The sequence below is a fragment of the Podarcis gaigeae genome, assembly GCF_964106915.1.
Source record: "Podarcis gaigeae genome assembly, chromosome: 13".
Taxonomy (NCBI): Eukaryota; Metazoa; Chordata; class Lepidosauria; order Squamata; family Lacertidae; genus Podarcis; species Podarcis gaigeae.
Window position 1 is genome coordinate 8,678,352 of NC_139689.1, and position 24,148 is coordinate 8,702,499.

A 24,148-nucleotide genomic window follows, 5' to 3' on the forward strand; every position below is an offset into this window, starting at 1 on the left:
TCCTCTAGAAGTCCAGGTTCTCTGCTGTTAAACTAGTATTCTACTCATTAAGTCATAGATTGCAGCTCAGAAATGAAGCACTGGGCAAAAGGGGGGGGGACATCACAGTGAGGGGAGATATAAACTTGATGCTCCTCAGTTGATTAGATATTGCAGCTCAGTAAGGGGAAATTGTCATTTCTCATCAACTGAGGTTTGTGTGTGTGTAGGGTGTCATGCTTAGTAGAGATTAGAAATCCAATGTTTTGCACTGAATGAAGCCTGAAGATCAGGAGTGAAGCAGCTCACTACGTTTCCACCGTGTGTAGTAAGAAGGGCTTGTGGATTAAGCATATACAATGCTATGTGTCTGGGTCCAAGAAATTTACTAATTTCTGGAATTAGTAAGGTTGGAATTAATCAAGGCTTGATTACAACTGTGACAAACACTGCTGGATTAAGTTTAGGATAACAAGTCAGCCCGGTTTGATTTAGCTGGTTGGGATAAGGCACTAAGAAACAAAGAATGAAATTGCCGGTCATTAACCTATCAACAGATGCCATCAACAATGCAGGTGACTGCCTAGGACAGAAGAAGAGACCTCTTTGTCTAGTTACAGATAGGTAGCTGTGTTGGTCTGCCATAGTCAAAACAAAAAAAATTCCTTCCAGTAGCACCTTAAAGACCAACTAAGTTAGTTCTTGGTATGAGCTTTCGTGTGCATGCACACTTCTTCAGATCTTTGTCTAGATTTAAGATTTCTTGAGGCAAGCAGCCATTGTACAGCTCTGTCGGAGGCAGAGAAAAATGGTTCAGGCCATATCCTAGCATGTCTCCCAAAATCTCTCTCACACCACCAGGGTCCTTGGGAGATCAGATTTGGGGGCCGTGCCTGTTGGGTGATAACACCAAGGCTGTTGCCTCCCCCCCCAATGCAGTGTCACCTGGAATTCATCACTCCGGTGTCCCATCATGCTTTTGTGACCCAAATCCAAGGACATGACCACACAACTAGCAGAGCCCAAACAAAAGCTGAGCCTTGAGGTGTAACATCTAAGCCTAATTTATTGTGCACAAAATCAAACGTAATAGAAGAAAACATGTCTTCTCCCTCTGTCTTTCTTACTCAGAGAGAGAACTGCAAAAGCAATAGCTGTACAGAATAGAACAGCATTTCTCAATTTCTGCTCACAAGACCCCAACAATCAGTGCTGGAATGCAAACAGACATGTGACATGTAACAATCCCACACATCTGCAGCACGGGAAGAATGGAATTCCCAACAGTGCACAGCTTTAATTTAGTGTCTGTTGAATATCACTATACAATGTGTGCAAGCATTTCAGTCTTTTCATGCCCTTTAATTCTCCATTCACTCTTGCAGATTCTGTTCTAAGGTATGCATTCTATCAGAGAACATAGGGTCATGTATGTTGGAATGTGGTCACCTTCCATTCATTCTAGCAAAGTATTCAAAATGTCAACAATGAAAGAGATACTATAATGTGGTTGATAGTTAAATGAACATGGTGGAAAAGCTAATTATGTGGAACCTTATAAATTTTACCAGGACTCCTGTCAAGGATATATTATAAGAAAGCTGCTCTGTGAGGAGATAATAAGAAGAACAAGAATAAGAATTTCTACCCCGCTCATCTGGTGAGGAGCACATTATTATTATTATTATTATTATTATTATTATTATTATTATTATTATTATTATTATTATATACCCCACTCATCTGGCTGAGTTTCCCCAGCCACTCTGGGAAGCTCACAACAGAATATTAATAATAAAAAGTGATAAAACATCAAACATGAAAAACTTCCCTAAACAGGGCTGCCTTCAGATGTCTTCTAAAAGTCAGATAGTTGTTTGTTTCCTGGACATCAGAGGGGAGGGCATTCCACAGTGTGGGCGCCACTACCGAGAAGGCCCTCTGCCTGGTTCCCTGTAGCTTCACTTCTTGTAGTAAGGGAACTGCCAGAAGGCCCTCAGAACTGGACCTCAGTATCCAGGCTGAACGATGCGGTGCAGATGCTCCTTCAGGCTGAGGCTGTTTAGGGCTTTAAAGGTCAGCACCAACACTTTGAATTGTGCTCAGAAATGTACTGGGAGCCAGTGTAGATTTTTCAGGACGGGTGCTATATTGTCTAATTATTCTTACAGGACACCACACACTGTCCTTCCAACTAAGCTCAGGGAATCCTTACTCTAGCTTCTTCAGAGTAGATGTTTCTACCTAGAATCAACTCTCTCTCCTCTCACTCCCTATCTTCCCTACCTGACTCCTAACCTATCCTCTCAACCTCAATCCCAACATACTCCAAACCAAACTCAATCCTGTTTCTCCAAATCCTCTCCTTTTCAACTCCCCCTCCTGGAAACCCCGGCCAATCATAAGCTGTCATTTGTTTAACAATTTATTGGCAGGGAAAAGAAAAAGAAAACACTTGTTGAACCAACTTGCCCAGCAAAAACAAACTTTTCTGTCACACCTGAATGTCCCCTGTCCCCACAAAACAGTACTTCTGTCTTCTCAGGATTCCACCTCAATCTGTTAACTGCCTTCCATCCTCCAACTGCCCCCAGGCACTCACAGAAGACCTTCACCAGCTTCACTGGTTCTGATTTAAAAGAGAGGTAGAGCTGAGTATCATCCGCATACTGATGAACACCAGACCAAAACCCCTGATGATCTCTCCCAGTGGCTTCATATAGATGTTAAAAAGCATGGGGAAGAGGACGGAACTCTGAGGCACCCCACAAGTGAGAACCCAGGGGTCTGAACACTCGTCTCCCAACACCACTTTCTAGACACGGCCCAGGAGGAAGGAGCGGAACCACTGTATAACAGTTTCCCCAGTTCCCAGCTCCTCCAGACGGTCCTGAAGGATGTCATGGTCAATGGCATCAAAAGCCGCTGAGAGATCCAGCAGAACTAGGAAACAGCTTTCACCTTTGTCCTGAGCCCACCAGAGATCATCGACCAGTATGACCAAGGTAGTTTCAGTCCCATGATGAGGCCTGAATCCCAACTGAAAGGAATCCAAATGGCCCTCATCCTCCAGGCATGCCTGGAGTTGTTGAGCAACCACCCTCTTAATCTGTTGACGGACAGATGCCCTGACTCAGCCCTGAACACACTGACCAGATGCTTGGAAGCTGTGGCTCGATGGCTGCGTGGGAGCCGGTTGAAGTTAAATCTGTCATAGACAAAGGTCCTCTGGCTGGGTCGGGACGACATGGGGTTGGGGGGCCAACTCCCATCTCTTGCGGGGCTCAGTTAGTGCCAGTGCCTTCTGTCAAGAGTTTGGGTAGAACTTTGACGCCTCCCTTTCTATGGTGGTGCAGGCTGTAGCCACAGCAAAGGTGGCATTTCTCCATCTCCGCCATATTAAGCAGTTGATCCCTTACCTTTCTTGCCACAGTGATACATGCGACAGTCACCTCCAGGCTTGATTATTGTAACTCGCTCTATGCGGGGCTGCCCTTGAAGCTGACCCAGAAACTCCAGCAGGTACAGAATGCCGTGGTGAGGCTACATATGGAGTCCTTGGATCACATTCATCCAGTGCTTTACCATCTGCACTGCCTCCCGGTGGAGTACAGGGTCAGGTTTAAGGTTCTGGTTTTGACCTTTAAAGCCCTATGCGACCTAGGATCCTCGTACCTACAGGACCGCCTCTCCTGGTATGCCCCACGGAGGACTTTTAGGTCCATAAATAGCAACACTTTAGAGGTCCCAAGCCTCAAGGAGGTTAGATTGGTTTCTACTAGGGCCAGGGCCTTTTTCAGCACTGGCCCTGATGTGGTGGAATGCTCTGTCACAAGAGACTAAGGCCCTGTGGGATTTGACATCTTTCCGCAGGGCCTGCAAGATAGAACTGTTCTGCCTGGCCTTCGGCTTATTCTCACTCTGACCCCTTATATGGGAATTGGTATAAAAAAAATTCTCTTGGTTTTTTTGCTGGCCCATTTAGGACCAGCATGGATAGCTGGCTCGGGTGAATATCTGATGTTTCCTCCCTTTATGGTCTTGATTTATGGGCTACTACTAAAATGAGGCTGCATTTTAAGCTGTATTTTAAGCCGTATTTTAATTAACTGTTTGTGTGTTTGTTGTTGTTTGTTTGTTTGTTTTTTCTATTACATATTATTGTAATTCATATTTGGTGTTAGCTGCCCTGAGCCCAGCCCTGGCCGGAGAGGGCAGGGTATAAATAAAAATGTATTATTAATTTATTATTTACTATTAATCACCTTGCCCAAGAATAGAAGATGACCATATTGACTGGATCAAAAGATGTTTTTTAAAGAAGCGGTTTAAAAACCGCCTCCTTCAGTGGGTCTGGGAAAGCTCCTTCACAGAGAGAAGCATTCACCACCCCGCAGAGCCCATCGCCCAGCCCTTCCCTGCTCACTTTTATGAGCCAGGATGGGCAAGGATCAAGGAGACAGGTGGATGGTTTCACTTGTCCAAGCCATATGTCCACATCCTTAGAGGTAACAGATTGGAATTGACCCCATTGACTAGACAGGACTCTAGCACTCTCCTGCCCTGGCCCTGCTCCCACAGTGGAGTCTACCTCTTTCTGAATCTGAGCAACTTTATCTGCAAAAAACTTGAAGAAAGTCCATTTCGCTGTTGCTATCACCACTTGGTAGGCTCGATGTTGAGCTCTAGCCAGTGTCTGGTCTGATTCAGAATGAGTTTTCTGCCACTAGAGCTCTAGTTGTCTCAACAATTGTTTCATCAGCCTCAGCTTTAGGGGCTGTATGCAGTTGCAACAAATAGCACATTAACATCCACACAAAGAATAGGTATGGTGCGGAATGTATGACTGATCTGCTCCTGAAGATTCGTCAATATTAACTTTTTATTTATCCTATGGCATTCATTTTTGCACACATGTTCCCAAGTGTGTGTATGTGTGTAAAATACATTATTTGATTTAATGCAGTTTGTGTACAAAACTGAGAATTAATTGGTGGCAAATCTGCATGAAAAAAATTCAAGAAAGTCACAATTTTGAAAAATTAAACTGTGTTTTGTGTAATGTTTCAGGAAGCAAAATTATATTTTTTTCTATAAATGCAAATTGAATTGAATTTCCTGCGCATCATTAGTTACTTCCAGATGAATTTAGGGCATCAAATGAAACTAAGCTGGGACGCTCCACATTATGTATAATAATATTACAGAAGGCTTTTGCATCCTAAGCCACTTGCACTCTACATATACAAAAATCCAACAGGATACACAGCAAAATCCTTCAATTCTTTCTCCTTATGAGTTGCTCCCTACTATTCATCTGAGGCCTCAGCATTATGATGTAGCATTTAGGGGCAAAGATGCAGCCCAATAACCCAGCACTGGAGGACAGGATGGAGAAGATCTCCACCACTACCATATACTTCCCTTTGGTGCTCAGATAGGTTGGAACAAAGGACACCCAAACACTGCAAAACAGCAACATGCTGAATGTAATGAACTTGGCTTCATTAAACGTATTTGGTAATTTGCGGGCTAAGAATGCCACAATGAAGCTGGCAATAGCCAAGAGGCCCAAGTAGCCTAGGACAGTGTAAAACATTGCAACGGAGCCTTCATTACATTGCACAATGATTTCCTGTGCTACAGAGTTCATGTCTAAATCAGGGAATGAGGGAGCAGTGGTCAGCCACACAGTACAAACACTTCCTTGGATAACAGTGCAGGAAAGGACAATGGAGTTGCTCAGTTTTTTCCCCACCCACTTCCTCATGTTGGACCCTGGTTTGGTAGCCATGAAAGCTACAACCACTGTGATAGTTTTTGCCAACACACAAGAAACAGCCATTGAGAAGACAATGCCAAAAGTTGGTTGTCGGAGGAGGCAGGTCACTGTGTTAGGTCTTCCAAGAAACAGTAATATAGAGAGGAAGCAGAGCAGGAGGGAGATGAGCAGCGTGTATGTGAGGTCCCGGTTGTTGGCTTTGACTATGGGCGTATCTCTGTGCTTAATAAAAGTTCCCAATACCCAGGCTGAGATCAGGGAAAAGGAAACAGCAATCACAGCTAAACTAATCCCTAAAAGCTCTTGGTATGATAGAAAGGTTATTGTCTTAGGGATGCAGTCACTTCTGTCTTTGCTTGCATGCTCTTGCTCTGGGCATCTGAAACAGTCATCAATATCTGAAAGAAACATGGAAAGAGATAGAATTTTATGATCAAATTTTTGCTAATTGTAAATGAGCTGATATATATATATATATATATATTTGCTTTCGTAGATTTTCACGGGTACAGGAATGCAGGTTTTGGTGTCCTCGGGTGTCTTCCCGTGTAAAAGTTGGGGTGTCTAGGCGACGTTTCGACGAGGTCTCACTCGTCATCTTCAGGCTGGTGCTTTCGGCTTCTTGTTACTGGAACAGAGCGGGATCTCAATGTTTGAGTTCCTATAAATACTGTAGAGGGGGTGTGGTGTCTAGCCTCCAATGTTCTGGGCAGAGAGGAAGTTCCCAGGCTAGTGTGCCTTTTCTTCTTTTGTTCCTTAATTACTTGAGAGATACCTTGAGTGATTTCTTGAGTGATATCCTGAGTACCACTTAGGTGGGTCATTAGGTGTGGATTAGTTGCTAAAGTCTTTGTGTCTTGACCTCTTGAACTTTGTGAAGAGTTTTCCTGAGAAGATGGCTGTATTGCACTTAGTTGTGCTTTGGCTTGGCTTCGTGTATAGGGGCGAGCTGTGGTTTTGTGGCTTGTGTCAGCCAGATCTGTGTAGGGATTGCAGGGGGGTGCAGCATCCGGAGGTGCCACCATGGACTGGCTACTGGATGGTGTCAGTAATTCATCTGTGGAGAGGGTCTGGGTTTGGGTCTGGTGTGGTTGATTGGTGTTGGCGTTCTGTGTGCCTCTGGATCTGGTGTCAGTTTTTGTGGGGAGGGCTAATTTCCAGATGTCTGGCAAGCGGGATGTGTCGTCACGCTTGTTCATGTTGTGAGGGTGTTTCTCTATCTCGATGGCTTCCATGATTATTCTCTTGTGGTGATGTTCCGTGTTAAAGAGCAATTTGGAATCTGCAAAATTAATTTCGTGTCCTGTTTCTTTCATGTGTTGGAAAAGAGAGGAAGTTTTTTCTTCTTTTTTGACGGCATTCTTGTGTTCTGCGATACGTGCATTTATTCGTCTGTTTGTTTGTCCAATGTACGTGGCTGGGCAGACTTTGCAGGGTATTTCATAGATCCCTTGGTTTTCCAACTGGATTTTATCCTTGGGGTTTCTGAGGATATTGGCTATTGCCTAACCAACACGTACTTCATCCACAATGGACAAAGATACAAACAGATAGAAGGAGCACCTATGGGATCACCCCTCTCACCGGTCATCGCAAACCTGTACATGGAACACTTTGAAACCAATGCTTTAGACAAGTCAGAACACAAACACAAACTTTGGCTCAGATATGTTGACGACACCTTTGTAATTTGGCCACACGGGAAGGAAAAACTGGATAGCTTCCTCACACATCTCAACAACTTACACCCCAAAATACAATTCACTATGGAAATAGAAGCCAACAACCAACTTCCCTTCCTTGACGTCCTAATCTACAAAAAACCTGATGGCTCCCTAGGACACACTATCTACCAGAAAAAAACACACACCAACCGCTACTTACATGCACAATCACACCACCACCCTGCACAAATAAACTCCGTAGCCAAGACTCTCATCTCCAGAACCAAACGCCTGGCTGACAAAGACCACTTGACAACTGAGTTACAGAATCTCTCAAATGTGTTAATTGCCAATGGATACCAGCAAAACAGGATTACGAAGCTAATCCAAAAGGAAACACCCCCCAAAAACCAAGACACAGAAGAAAACAATGGCATGGCCCTCCTTCCTTATATCAAGGGCACTACAGATAAAATTAGCAAAATCCTCCATAAACACAATATCAAAACAGCCTTTTGCACCAACCAAAAAATAGCCAATATCCTCAGAAACCCCAAGGATAAAATCCAGTTGGAAAACCAAGGGATCTATGAAATACCCTGCAAAGTCTGCCCAGCCACGTACATTGGACAAACAAACAGACGAATAAATGCACGTATCGCAGAACACAAGAATGCCGTCAAAAAAGAAGAAAAAAACTTCCTCTCTTTTCCAACACATGAAAGAAACAGGACACGAAATTAATTTTGCAGATTCCAAATTGCTCTTTAACACGGAACATCACCACAAGAGAATAATCATGGAAGCCATCGAGATAGAGAAACACCCTCACAACATGAACAAGCGTGACGACACATCCCGCTTGCCAGACATCTGGAAATTAGCCCTCCCCACAAAAACTGACACCAGATCCAGAGGCACACAGAACGCCAACACCAATCAACCACACCAGACCCAAACCCAGACCCTCTCCACAGATGAATTACTGACACCATCCAGTAGCCAGTCCATGGTGGCACCTCCGGATGCTGCACCCCCCTGCAATCCCTACACAGATCTGGCTGACACAAGCCACAAAACCACAGCTCGCCCCTATACACGAAGCCAAGCCAAAGCACAACTAAGTGCAATACAGCCATCTTCTCAGGAAAACTCTTCACAAAGTTCAAGAGGTCAAGACACAAAGACTTTAGCAACTAATCCACACCTAATGACCCACCTAAGTGGTACTCAGGATATCACTCAAGAAATCACTCAAGGTATCTCTCAAGTAATTAAGGAACAAAAGAAGAAAAGGCACACTAGCCTGGGAACTTCCTCTCTGCCCAGAACATTGGAGGCTAGACACCACACCCCCTCTACAGTATTTATAGGAACTCAAACATTGAGATCCCGCTCTGTTCCAGTAACAAGAAGCCGAAAGCACCAGCCTGAAGATGACGAGTGAGACCTCGTCGAAACGTCGCCTAGACACCCCAACTTTTACACGGGAAGACACCCGAGGACACCAAAACCTGCATTCCTGTACCCGTGAAAATCTACGAAAGCAAATATCTTACCTCTACGGGGAGGAAACCTTCCAGCTGACAAGAACCTACGAGAAACTAGAAGTCCGAAGAGCCACCATCTTATGTGATCTCTTGTTCCTACGCAACTGCCGAGACAACAAATTAATTCCCACATGCTTCCAACTTAAATTCCATTCTAAAACCCCAGCCACCGAAAGGATCCTGAAATGAACTGAACTATCCCTAATCAGAAACGAACTACACAAGAAAAGATACCTACTAGACCAAACCAACAAAGATCTACTCACTCTTCACCTCAAACTCTGTAACAAAATCCACCCTGCACTCTGGGACAAATGCAAACAACTAGCCGTCTGGAGAGCTGAAACGGAGACCTCACATAAGACAGACACACACACCAACAAACTCCACAAACTAGAGAAACGCCAGAAGCCCGGCCACCCTCCACAGCAACCCATGAAACAAACAGTACATAACATATCAGACAGGATCCTCACCACAACTGAAACCAAAGTACTCTCCAAAGGTTTCAACTTTGCAGTCGCCCCGAGACGCATCCCCACGGAAAACATCATATGCGGAGTCGAAGCTAGCCTAACCAAATTCAACCCAGATGAAGCCAATAAAATCAGACTTGAAGTCACCAACATCCTCTGCTCCAGCAAACCACCCAGAAGCAATTTACACAAAGAAGAACAGAAAGCACTCACCAACCTGAGGAAAGACAACAACATAATCATTCTCCCAGCAGACAAAGGTAATGCCACAGTGGTGATGAACACATCGGACTACCAAGCAAAACTATCAAAGCTACTCCAAGATCCTGCCTACAAACCTATAAAAACAGATCCCACCACCTATCTGGAAAAAACCACCAAATCCAAAATAAAAGCCTCTCCTATCAGTGAAGAAATCCAGCTAAGAATCATCCCCAGAGAAAAATCATCCAGATGCCCCAAACTCTACGGCCTCCCCAAGATACACAAAGAAGGAACACCACTCAGACCAATAGTCAGCTCCATAGGCTCACCTCTACAAAATCTCGCTAAATTTCTCGCCAAGCAACTTCAGCCCTATGCAGAATCCATCTCTTCACACGTACCAAACTCCTTCCAGTTCATAGAAACAATAAAGAAGCAAAACCTACATCCTAATGACCTACTTGTGAGCTTCGATGTTGTATCTCTCTTCACACAAGTGCCCATTAATGAAGCCTTGACAGCTATTCAAAACAAATACAATCCCCCCGAATACATCTTGGACCTGACCAACCACTGCCTAACCAACACGTACTTCATCCACAATGGACAAAGATACAAACAGATAGAAGGAGCACCTATGGGATCACCCCTCTCACCGGTCATCGCAAACCTGTACATGGAACACTTTGAAACCAATGCTTTAGACAAGTCAGAACACAAACCCAAACTTTGGCTCAGATATGTTGACGACACCTTTGTAATTTGGCCACACGGGAAGGAAAAACTGGATAGCTTCCTCACACATCTCAACAACTTACACCCCAAAATACAATTCACTATGGAAATAGAAGCCAACAACCAACTTCCCTTCCTTGACGTCCTAATCTACAAAAAACCTGATGGCTCCCTAGGACACACTATCTACCAGAAAAAAACACACACCAACCGCTACTTACATGCACAATCACACCACCACCCTGCACAAATAAACTCCGTAGCCAAGACTCTCATCTCCAGAACCAAACGCCTGGCTGACAAAGACCACTTGACAACTGAGTTACAGAATCTCTCAAATGTGTTAATTGCCAATGGATACCAGCAAAACAGGATTACGAAGCTAATCCAAAAGGAAACACCCCCCAAAAACCAAGACACAGAAGAAAACAATGGCATGGCCCTCCTTCCTTATATCAAGGGCACTACAGATAAAATTAGCAAAATCCTCCATAAACACAATATCAAAACAGCCTTTTGCACCAACCAAAAAATAGCCAATATCCTCAGAAACCCCAAGGATAAAATCCAGTTGGAAAACCAAGGGATCTATGAAATACCCTGCAAAGTCTGCCCAGCCACGTACATTGGACAAACAAACAGACGAATAAATGCACGTATCGCAGAACACAAGAATGCCGTCAAAAAAGAAGAAAAAACTTCCTCTCTTTTCCAACACATGAAAGAAACAGGACACGAAATTAATTTTGCAGATTCCAAATTGCTCTTTAACACGGAACATCACCACAAGAGAATAATCATGGAAGCCATCGAGATAGAGAAACACCCTCACAACATGAACAAGCGTGACGACACATCCCGCTTGCCAGACATCTGGAAATTAGCCCTCCCCACAAAAACTGACACCAGATCCAGAGGCACACAGAACGCCAACACCAATCAACCACACCAGACCCAAACCCAGACCCTCTCCACAGATGAATTACTGACACCATCCAGTAGCCAGTCCATGGTGGCACCTCCGGATGCTGCACCCCCCTGCAATCCCTACACAGATCTGGCTGACACAAGCCACAAAACCACAGCTCGCCCCTATACACGAAGCCAAGCCAAAGCACAACTAAGTGCAATACAGCCATCTTCTCAGGAAAACTCTTCACAAAGTTCAAGAGGTCAAGACACAAAGACTTTAGCAACTAATCCACACCTAATGACCCACCTAAGTGGTACTCAGGATATCACTCAAGAAATCACTCAAGGTATCTCTCAAGTAATTAAGGAACAAAAGAAGAAAAGGCACACTAGCCTGGGAACTTCCTCTCTGCCCAGAACATTGGAGGCTAGACACCACACCCCCTCTACAGTATTTATAGGAACTCAAACATTGAGATCCCGCTCTGTTCCAGTAACAAGAAGCCGAAAGCACCAGCCTGAAGATGACGAGTGAGACCTCGTCGAAACGTCGCCTAGACACCCCAACTTTTACACGGGAAGACACCCGAGGACACCAAAACCTGCATATATATATATATATATATATTTGCTTTCGTAGATTTTCACGGGTACAGGAATGCAGGTTTTGGTGTCCTCGGGTGTCTTCCTGTGTAAAAGTTGGGGTGTCTAGGCGACGTTTCGACGAGGTCTCACTCGTCATCTTCAGGCTGGTGCTTTCGGCTTCTTGTTACTGGAACAGAGCGGGATCTCAATGTTTGAGTTCCTATAAATACTGTAGAGGGGGTGTGGTGTCTAGCCTCCAATGTTCTGGGCAGAGAGGAAGTTCCCAGGCTAGTGTGCCTTTTCTTCTTTTGTTCCTTAATTACTTGAGAGATACCTTGAGTGATTTCTTGAGTGATATCCTGAGTACCACTTAGGTGGGTCATTAGGTGTGGATTAGTTGCTAAAGTCTTTGTGTCTTGACCTCTTGAACTTTGTGAAGAGTTTTCCTGAGAAGATGGCTGTATTGCACTTAGTTGTGCTTTGGCTTGGCTTCGTGTATAGGGGCGAGCTGTGGTTTTGTGGCTTGTGTCAGCCAGATCTGTGTAGGGATTGCAGGGGGGTGCAGCATCCGGAGGTGCCACCATGGACTGGCTACTGGATGGTGTCAGTAATTCATCTGTGGAGAGGGTCTGGGTTTGGGTCTGGTGTGGTTGATTGGTGTTGGCGTTCTGTGTGCCTCTGGATCTGGTGTCAGTTTTTGTGGGGGGGGCTAATTTCCAGATGTCTGGCAAGCGGGATGTGTCGTCACGCTTGTTCATGTTGTGAGGGTGTTTCTCTATCTAAGTGCAATACACAACTAAGTGCAATACAGCCATCTTCTCAGGAAAACTCTTCACAAAGTTCAAGAGGTCAAGACACAAAGACTTTAGCAACTAATCCACATCTAATGACCCACCTAAGTGGTACTCAGGATATCACTCAAGAAATCACTCAAGGTATCTCTCAAGTAATTAAGGAACAAAAGAAGAAAAGGCACACTAGCCTGGGAACTTCCTCTCTGCCCAGAACATTGGAGGCTAGACACCACACCCCCTCTACAGTATTTATAGGAACTCAAACATTGAGATCCCGCTCTGTTCCAGTAACAAGAAGCCGAAAGCACCAGCCTGAAGATGACGAGTGAGACCTCGTCGAAACGTCGCCTAGACACCCCAACTTTTACACGGGAAGACACCCGAGGACACCAAAACCTGCATATATATATATATATATATATATATATATATATATATATGCCACTCAACATTAAGTCAATTCTGTATTTGCTTCAAGTTGCTTAGTTTATCTTGGGTCATAAGGTCATGCTTGATGCAATGGAGCTTACTGCCTCATTTGAATATACATATTAGACTGCTGCTTAATTGAAAGTCCTCTTGAGCAATCCTGGAAGGCACAAACCTATTTACATGTTGTTCTTATTTACCACTTATAAATTGCCAATCATTCGACCACTGTATAATGGGGAAATAAGGTAGCAAATCACTTACCAATCTGGTTTGAAACCTTTCCTTCTGGACATGGAAGGCAATCATAGCAGCAAAATTGTTCTCCTTCCTTCGTTTTCTTCTGATAACCAGGCTGGCAGTGTTCATTACACACAGAAAGGGGAGGCAGCTGCTCTTAAACAGGAAAGGATTGCACTGGGAGTTTTTATTTTATTTTTAAATTGTTCAAGTGCTAATCTTCAAATTAAAAACAACAACAACAAAATTTGTTTAACAACAGCAGCAAAATCGTTCTCCTTCCTTCCTTTTCTTCTGATATCCCTGGTGGCAGTGCTCATTGCACACAGAAAGGGGAAGCAACTACCCTCAGAGAAAAGAAACGGAGATGTGTGTTTTTGTTTTTACTGTATTTTTCTTTCTTTTTTTTAAAGGCCAGCCAATCAGCCCCATGACTTTTGCCTGGAATGATGCTTCATACCTAGCCACACCATTGCTTCTTCTATTGCACTGTTGTCCTCATCAACTAGCAGTCTACTTCTTTTGCATTCAAAGCATGGGCAGTTTCACAGACATGCAGCACAACTATACAATAAAAGGGAATGCTTGGAATAAAATTGATACATCCAGCTGTAAAGCCACTTCCCTCACCCTCTATCCCCAATAATGTGTAGATTCCACACCTTTTTAAAGCTCCTGTGCCAAACAATTAGATCTTCATTGATCATGAATCCATTTTCTTCAGGAGCTCTAGGATCTTCCACCATTCCAACTTTCACACGAAGGAAGGAATTGTTTGGAAACATGATCATGTTCATTATGTCAAATCCACCGCTCCTTTCCCCTTTTTCATTAAAGAACACTGTTTCTCCGGCTGAGTTGTTAAAGGAAATGTTTTGAAGATATGAGTGCATCTAGTTGAAAGAGAAGAACATACAAGGAGACCAGAAACTAATGGAGTTTGTTTTGCAGGAGATATATGTTACTGGATACACAAATGACTCAATGAACTTCTATATTCCTCCACCAGTAAGAAAAAGGATGATGTATACACAAAAATGCACCCTTCTTTCACCTCACTGGAAAATTTAACCAACACTAAATTATGTGGAATATAAAGAAGTAATAAAAGTAGAACATCCATTCCTACCTGATGTTGTTTAGATAGTATCATCTAAGAAATGCAGAATATAAAAAGTGCGATATTACATTCTGGCAAGTGGAAAATTCGTGAGACAGTGGCAGGTAAGATTCTTTTAAGTTTCAATAACAGGAGAAATGAAGAATCCACAAACCAACTTCAAATAAGTTGCTTAACATTACTAATAGATGCTTAATAGTGGTTACCGATGGATGGATTGAATCAAACAAACTGAAAGAATACAAAAAACAGGCCAAACCTTACGCCAAAGGATAAACGGACATAAATCTGACATCAGGAATCACAAGACAGAGAAACCAGTAGGAAAACACTTCAACCTCCTAGGACATTCTATACAAGATCTCAAAGTAGCTGTTCTATTACAAAGGAATTTCAGAGATAGACTGGAAAGAGAAGCTGCTGAATTGCAACTTATTACCAAACTTAAAACCATGGAGAGACCTGGTCTGAACAAAGACATTGGATTCTTATCTCATTATACATGACAAAGCCATTTTTCACCTTCTCACCCCTTGCTTTTTCCTGTAAGACCTATTGCAGTCGTTAAGAGTCGTCAACAGGCTCATCACAGCTATCTGCCAATCACCCATTCCCACCACCCTTCTGAGTAATACCCCTCCCCACCTTCTCACTATATAGAAGGGTCTGGTGACTTCTGTTTCAGTGTATCTGAAGAAGTGTGCATGCACACGAAAGCTCATACCTAGAACTAACTTAGTTGGTCTTTAAGGTGCTACTGGAAGGAATTTTTTGTTTTGACTATGGCAGACTAACACGGCTACCTATCTGTAACTTAAAGAATACAGTTCACACACATTACCTGCCACGGCTGCACTTCTGGAAGTTCAAACCTTTCTCTGCTCATCATTGATCTATAGTTGGATTGATATGAGTACATGACGTGAAGAGCATGGGCCACCACATAGACAGCATTATAGATACTGTAGCTGTGGGCAGTCATGCGCATTTCAAACTGAGGCCCAGCAAGCTTTTCCAGAGTCTCTTCCCCAGTGCAGGTTTCTCTGCCTTCTATTGAGACATGGGATTTTGGAAGATTACAGTCAAATGCTTTCTCCCAGAAGTCCATGAAAAATCCATCTCTCAAGCAACAATGAGGTTTTCTACTCTGAAGATATTCCTTGAACCCCAGAGGATCATTTGAGTGAATTGTGAAGCAAATGGCACCTTCAAAATGTTGAAGGTCCCAACCCCTTTGAAAGTCAAACAATATGAAATCAATTTCAGATGTCATAATCCACACTTTTCTAATTGATCTAAGTCCATCATTTGCAGGATCTCGCATGTATATAACAGTTCTCAGCCATGCGATTGCCAAAGATTCTCCATAGATTATAAATGTACTGACTGTATTATATGTGAATGCTGCATACAATCTCAAGTACGTCTCATACATTTCATCAATACGATCTGAATGAGGTTCTTGTGGGATTCTCTCTGTGAAAGCTGCACAAATTCCATTCTGTCTAAGCAAGATCTCTATGTCATGCAAGAAAGATTCTCCACTGTTTCCATCATCTGCAAAGAGCCCAACCCATGTCCATCCAAAATGTTTAAGCAGTCTGAGAATCCCTGTGTACTGAAGAGCTGAGTTGGGAACCATGCAGTAAAAGGAACGGATAAGACTTGTGAGACTTTTCTCTGGAGGAAATGAGCCATAGATGAGCTGGAAGAAATTTTGAAATACTGTAGAACTAGTTTTAGATTTTGTGTGTGTGTGTGTGTGTGTGTGTGTGTGTGTATAGGTCTTTTGATACAACAAATATTCTTTGTGGCGGGGGCCGCTAGGGGCACCTTGGAAGATGGCTGACAATACCGTCTATCCAGCTTGCATGAGGTAATTATATGCTGATTATGGGGAGTAAATCAGTCTCCCTCATCTTCCCTGGGAAAGGGGAAGATGCTGCCCTCGCCCGCGGTTGCCATAAATCACCCCGAGTTAGGATGAAGGAGGGGGTGAGAGGCACTGGGCAGACAGCCCTCGTACAGGCTTGGAGCTCCCTGAAGCTGCTTTCAGGAGCGAACCTGGTTGCGTTGCTTAAAAAGAAGAAAAAAATGGAGAAGTAAATGCACATGCTTCAAGAGAGGTCAGGGGTGTTTTTATCTGCTAATAATTTTACCACTGAGATGAAGAAGATCGGGACGGAAGGACGGAAGGAACAGAAATAACATCAGAGAATTGCGAACATGTTGGTAGGTGGAACGGAACGGAAAGGGGGGAAAGACTTTTTTTTATTTTTTCATGTGATTACTTAACAACCCTCCCCCTTAAAGAACCATCTTAACGACCAATTTGCAAGTGGGATTAAAAATGAACTGTGTGTGGAAAAAATAATATGAATTAAAGGTTTTATTCTGTGAAAGATTTGGAAAGAAAAGAGGCTCTCTTTGTGACGCAGCAAGAAATGTGATCCGATATGGACAGGCAGACCTTTGCTGCATGATATACGGTCTTAGGGAGGATGAGCCATGGATCGCTTATCAGGTTGGGATCGTAAATTTGGCTATTATCCTCCTAGAGAGATTAATTTACGATGCAGCGGGTCTGGAAAGTTAATGAGTGGACATTTAGACTGTATTTCATCGGAGTGGAACAAGATGGCGAATGTCTGCTCGTATGTCTGCTCGAATGGAACGCCTGGACTATTGGATTTCTGTGAGAGATCTACGAGAGAGCATTACAAAGCCCACACAGAGACATAAATAAGACTGTTTCTTTCAATCCACTTGTGGAGAGTACTCGGGGGTGACTGAAAAGGAAAATGAGTAACGGCAAACAGTTGATGAGATGGGACTGAAAACATCATTGTAAACATGAAAGCAGCAGAAATATAGACTCCGTCCGATTGAGAAGCATGGGTACCCCCACAAAAAAAATTATAATTTGGAAAACATTTGGACTTTATGATGTGTACTGATATAATTTGGACTAATTGGTATGATAAGTTTAATTTGGTAAATGGAAACTTAATAAAAATTATTTTTTAAAAAAACAAACAAACAAATATTCTTGTGGCAATCATTTGATCTTGTGAGAGTTGAATCCAAGTTATGGTAATATTATACACTTTCTGTGAGTTCTCATCCATCAACCTTTTTAATTATTATTAAAGAGCAGTCATGTATTGGAGTTACAAGTACTTAATGGGATTAGTGTTTCTTGGCACAAGCACCTGCCTATAACTCTGATTCACTTCAGCAATTTGAATTGTGATTTTCACATGGAGTGCACCTCTGCTAGGTTAAAACCCATGCCTAATGTCTTGTCATATCCATTCCATGTTTTGAAAGACAAAATTCTAGAATGGCAAGAGTAAAAAGGGTGGGGTAATGGGGGAATCCCAAAACTGCATTGGTAGACCTTACCTGTGGAATCTTGTAGTGGCCTGTGATCTCAGACATTTGGAAAGAGGTCTCAGCCCCCAATCCCCCAATGATGCTTATGAGATTTTTTTGGCTGTCACATTTGTAGTTGGGGACAAACTTAGAGGATTTGAAAAGGAGTTCAAGAGTGCTATGGTAGGTCATCTTTGCATTGTAGTAGCTGTCATAGATATGGAACCCAAGTGTGACATTCGGCAAGATCCTGGGATTCTCATTTATCTCTTTCACAGCAAATGCCAAGGCCAGGACGTGCTGATAGAACTTTGTCACCATGCTGAAAGAAGGGTCCATTTATAATTTCAGAGGAGAATTCTACAATGCATTAAATGTGCATGCAACAATAGTGGTCATTTCTTCCTCCAACTCATTTAGATTTTAATAAAACTATTTTATTTTATTGTCAGGTTTCTGAGTTAATTTAATCCTCCCTCTTCGGCTCAAATATAATTCAGGAAACCTAAAGGGATAGTTTTGAAACACCCCTTGTTTATCCTTTAAGTTTTCCCAGAAAGCAGAAAACTTTTCTCTTTTCTGCCTCCTGCTAAAATGTGTGTAGTATTGACATTTTTGTACAAAAGGTATCAGAAATTCTGGTGCAGCTGGTGATTAATTTTTATGAGTACTAATAAGAAAATCAGCTTGATGTCCAAATTGGGGGAAACTAATATTAAGACTCAAAAAAGGAGAAACTTGGAGAATATGAATTGGACACATTTGCCAAGGTGTATTATGAACGCAACATGGAGGTCTGTCTTGAGTTCAGTTTTGTAGGTTACAAACATGTAAAATTCAGCACACTGCAAAATATTTCCCACAACAACATCTTAGCACTTATATGTATCCATTTTTTTAAAAAAAATAATAATAACTGTTCTTATTTCCTCGACACAGACCCACCCAAATCCAAACTTCTATTAATAACATTTTAAAATGCCTTTGCCCTGAATCGTGGATCCCCTTTGTTATATTGATTACTCCTGTGCTTTCTAGTGATTCATTGCATTGTTCTTTGTGAACCACACAAGGCAAGAAGATATAGGCAGGGAAAGGATGCTTACTATGCCGTGTCAAAGAGCTGCTGTGATGGCTGTTCTCTGAAGGAGACTTCATAGAGAGAGTAAATGATATGCGAAGCAATCCCACCAATGTGAAGGTCACCTGCCTCATACCATTCATGTAGAACAGGGAGGGAATCAATTATTGGGCATTTCATAGTGTCTGCTTTGCCCACTATGGGTGGCAACAAAAGCAGCATCAGAAAGAAACACAGCATCCTAGACTTCTTTTTAGATCAGGGTATGATGGATAGTGGTAATGCAGCAGCAATTAAAGTGATATTAACAAGCAAATTTATGAGATCTGAAGGATTTCAAATGTGTGCCTTGATTAGTAGCTGAAATTTCCAACACTCCAATATCAAGTGTGGCTGAGCAGATGAAGAATACCAGAAACTGTCGGAAAGCAAACAGACAGAAAATTGCCTGTCTTTGGCCCCCTACTCTCAAGATCTCAATTTGGCTAAAGTATATTTATATCCACTTTCGGAATGACTTCTTGATTTCTTTCTCCTGACTTCTAGAAAGCATTTGGGATTTTCACCAGAGGAAGAGATCGAAGTCTTCTGTTTAATTACAGGGGGAATAATTAAGAGGCAATTCTCTTGACTGGCACTCTTGCAAGCAAACATGCTGTTTCTTTGCTTGAGTTCTGACCACAGCAATCCTCTGTTGTTGTTTTTAGGAGCATACACGGTGGCAAATTTCTTAGAGTAGGGATACGGTGAATGTGGTTGTGCTCATGATCTCTTTGTGGGCTTGTTAAGGCCATCTGGTTGGGCACTCCGAGAACAGAATGCTAGATGGGATGGTCCTTTGCCTTGATTCTGACCTTTTCCTTATGTCCTTTCCCACTGATGTTTCCTGGGTCCTTTTTCAAGGACAATTATAAGGTGGGAAGGAGCTGTGTGTCCATATTGCTCTGACCTGAGAGATCCCTGGCACTGTCTTTTGTGCCATGACTCCACCCTCTTGAAGTCCAGGTTCTCTACTGTTAAGCTAATATTCTAACTCATTTTCATTTCTGCAACCTCACCTCCCTTACTCTGCTAATCCAGCCATGGATTGCAGCTGAGAAACAAAGCACTGGGTGGAGTTGGGTGGGTGGAGAGAGAGGTGAACACAGTGAGAAGAGATATAAACCTGATGCTCCTCAGTTGATTGGATATTGAAGCTCAGTAAGGGGAAATTGTCATTTCTCATCAACTGACTCACTACATTTCCACCCTGTGTAATAAGAAGGGCTTGTGGATTATGCATATACAATGCTAGGTGTCTGGGTCCCATAAATTTACTAATTTATGGAGTTAGTAAGGTTGGAATTAATCAAGGTTTGAGTACAACTGTGAGAAACACTGCTGGATTAAGTTTAGGATAACTAGTTTGATTGAGCTGCTTGGTATAAGGCATTAAGAAACAACGAATGAAATTGCCAGTCATTAGCTTATCAATAGAAGCCATCAACCATGCAGATGATTGCCTAGCACAGAACAAAAGGCATCTCTGCCCAGATTAAGATTGCTCAGGGCAATCAGCCATTGTACAGCTCTGTAGAAGGAAGAGAAATATGGTTCAGGTAATATCCCAGGAACTCTCCCGAAATCTCTCTCACATCACCAAGGTCCCCGGGAGATCACGTTTGGGGGCTGTGCACAGCTTTAATTTGGTGGGTTACAGCTTCTCCATCCCCAGATCAAGGCTTTGACATGGACAGCTCTATTTTGCTTTCCTAGCTGGGAAGTGAATACTTTGGCAGTGGGCAGCCAGGTATGATCAAGAACCATAAACTATTCTCATCTGCTTAAGATATCTGCACCAAAGGTGAAAATGTAGTGAGGTGCTTCACTGCTGATCTTCAGGATTTATTCAGTGTGACAGTATCAGGCTTATAATCTCCACTAAGCATGACTCCCTACACATGCACACATACCTCAGTTGATGAGAAATGACCATTTCCCATAGCTGAGCTGCTGTATCTAATCAGCTGAGGAGCATCAAGTTAAACTGTACTGGCTACCAATTCGTTTCTGGACTCAATTCAAAGTGCTGGTTTTGACCTTAAAAGGCTCTGGACTGCAATACCTCAAGGACCGCCTCTTCCCATATGAACCTGTCCAGACCCTGAGATCATCTTCCGAAGCCCTCCTTTGTGTGCTGCCTCCTGAGAGGTCTGGAGGGTGGCAACACAGGAATGGACATTCTCTGTCGTGGCCCCCATCTGCGAAATGCTCTCCCTAGGGACGTTTGCCTGGCACCTTCATTATACACTTTTAGGCGCCAGACAAAAAGGCCTTTGGTTGACCTTATTGACATCCAACACCCTTCTAGAATATGGTCCTTTTGGGGTTTTTTTTTAATTGTGTTATTCTTTTTGGTTTGATTTTATATGTTGTGGTCTTGTTTGTGAAACACCCTGAGACCCCCAGCTATAGAGCTGTGTATAAATTGAATAAATAATAATTATAATAATACATTTATCCTCACTGTGATCATCTCTCTCTCCACCCCAGCCCCACCCAATGCTTTGTTTCTGAGCTGCAATCCATGACTATATTAGTAGACAGGGTGGGGTAATGTTGCAGAGAGGAGACTGGGTTAGAATACTAGTTTAGCAACAGAGAACCTGGACTTCTAGAGAATGGAGTCATGGCAAAAAAGACAGTGCCAGGGATCTCTAAGGCCAGAACAAGGACAAGGTCAGAATCAAGGCAAAGGACCATCCCATCTAGCCTTCTTTTCTAGGAGTGCCCAACCAGATGGCCCTGAGAAGTCCACAAAGAGATCATGAGCACAACCACATTCTCCATATCCCTACTGTAACAAATTTGCAACTGTTTGTGCTCCTAAAAACACTGAATTACTGTGGTCAGATCTCAAGCAAGGAAACAACATAAAAAATTCCTTCCAGTAGCACCTTAAAGACCAACTAGGTTAGTTCTAGGTATGAGCTTTCATGTGCATGCACACTTCTTCAGATACACAGAAACAACATATTTGCTTCCAAGAGTGCCAGTCAAGAGCCTTAGCTCTTAAGAAGTAATTATATCCCCCTGTAATTAACCAGAAGACTATAATCTCTTCAACTGGTAAAAACTCCAACTACTTTATAGAAGTCAGGAGAAAAAAAATTAAGAAGCCATTCTGAAAGTGGTTATAAATATACTTTAGCCAAATTGAGAGCTTGGGAGTAGGGGGCCAAAGGCAGGCAATTTTCTGTTAGTTTGCTTTCCAACAGTTTCTGCTTTTCTTCATCTGCTGAGCCACACTTGATATCAGAGTGCTGGCAATTTCAGCTACTAATCAAGGCACACATTTGCATTTCCTCAGTTCTCAAAATTTTGCTTGTTCAATAGCTTCAATAGCTGCTGCATTGCCAGGACCCAGCACTGTCCACCATACCCTGATCTAAAAAGAAGTCTAGGATGCTGTGTTTCTTTCTGATGCTGCTTTTGTTGCCACCCATAGTGGGCAAAGCAGACACTATGAAATGCCCAATAATTGATTCCCTCCCTGTTCTACATGAATGGTATGAGGCAGGTGACCTTCACATTGGTGGGATTGCTTCGCATATCATTTACTCTCTCTATGAAGTCTCCTTCAGAGAACAGCCATCACAGCAGCTCTTTGACACGGCATAGTAAGCATCCTTTCCCCATCTATATCTTCTTGCCTTGTGTGGTTCACAACGAACAATGCAATGAATCACCAGAAAGCACAGGAGTAATCAATCCAAACAAGGGGATCCACAATTCAGGGCAAATGTTTTTAAAAATGTTATTAATAAAATTTTGGATTTGGGTGGGTCTATGTTTGGGAAATGAGAACAGTTGTGAAAATGATTTATTAAAAAATAGACACATATAAGTGCTAAGAAGTTGTTGTGGGAAATATTTTGCAGAGTGCTGAATTTTACATGTTTGTAACTGTGTTGGGTTCATAATAAAAGGTAAAGGTAAAGGTACCCCTGCCCGTACGGGCCAGTCTTGACAGACTCTGGGGTTGTGCGCCCATCTCACTTAAGAGGCCAGGGGCCAGCGCTGTCCGGAGACACTTCCGGGTCACGTGGCCAGCGTGACAAAGCTGCATCTGGCGAGCCAGAGCTGCACACGGAAACGCCGTTTACCTTCCCGCTGGTAAGCGGTCCCTATTTATCTACTTGCACCCGGAGGTGCTTTCGAACTGCTAGGTTGGCAGGCGCTGGGACCGAGCAGCGGGAGCGCACCCCGCCGCAGGGATTCGAACCGCCGACCTTTCGATCGGCAAGTCCTAGGCGCTGAGGCTTTAACCCACAGCGCCACCTGCGTCCCCTGGGTTCATAATAGACGTTGGCAAATGTGTCCAATTCATGTTGGGTTCATAATAGACATTGGCAAATGTGTCCAATTCATATTCTCCAAGTTTCTCCTTTTTTGAGTCTTAATATTAGTTTTCCCCAATTTGCACATCAATTTGATGTTTTTGATTAATATTCATACAAATTAATCAGCATCTGCACCAGAATTTCTGATACCTTTTGTACAAAAATGTCAATTTTATGCACATTTTGGCAGGAGACAGATAATGAAGGCTATCTTTTGTTGTTTTCTGCTTTCTGGGAAAGCTCAGAGAACAAACAAGTGGCATTTAGAAACTATCTAGGTTTCCTGAATTATATTTGAGCTGAAGAGGGAGGTTTAGATTACCTCAGAAACCTGACAATAAAATAATATAGTTTAATTACAATCTAAATGAGCCGGAGGAAGAAATGACCACTGTTGTTGCATGCACATTAAATGCATTGTAGAATTCTCCTCTGAAATTACAAATGGACTCTTCTTTCAGTATGGTGACAAAGTTCTATCAGCACGTCCTTGCCTTGGCATTTGCTGTGAAAGAGATAAATGAGAATCCCAGGATCTTGCCGAATGTCACACTCGGGTTCCATATCTATGACAGCTACTACAATGCAAAGATGACCTACCATAGCACTCTTGAACTCCTTTTCAAATCCTCTAAGTTTGTCCCCAACTACAAATGTGACACCCAAAAAAATCTCCTAAGCATCATTGGGGGATTGGGGGCTGATACCTCTTTCCAAATGGCTGATATCATAGGCCACTACAAGATTCCACAGGTAAGGTCTACCAATGCGAGTTTGAGATTCCCCCATTACCTCCCCGTGCCCTTTTACTCTTGCCATTCTAGGAGTAATTCTGTGTTT

The 24,148-nt window shown here is 42.9% G+C and overlaps 1 protein-coding gene and 1 gene segment (V, D, J or C); both read right to left on the reverse strand.

Moving 5' to 3' along the window:
- Positions 1-24,148, reverse strand: part of LOC310828875 (Ig mu chain C region secreted form-like) — a 1,309,992-nt gene that overhangs the window by 274,882 nt on the left and 1,010,962 nt on the right.
- On the reverse strand, positions 5,258-6,172 carry LOC310830887 (vomeronasal type-2 receptor 26-like; the record flags this gene model as incomplete). Its single annotated transcript, XM_083710722.1, has 1 exon — positions 5,258-6,172. One exon carries the CDS (start codon positions 6,170-6,172, stop codon positions 5,258-5,260), a length of 915 nt encoding a protein of 304 aa, XP_083566848.1.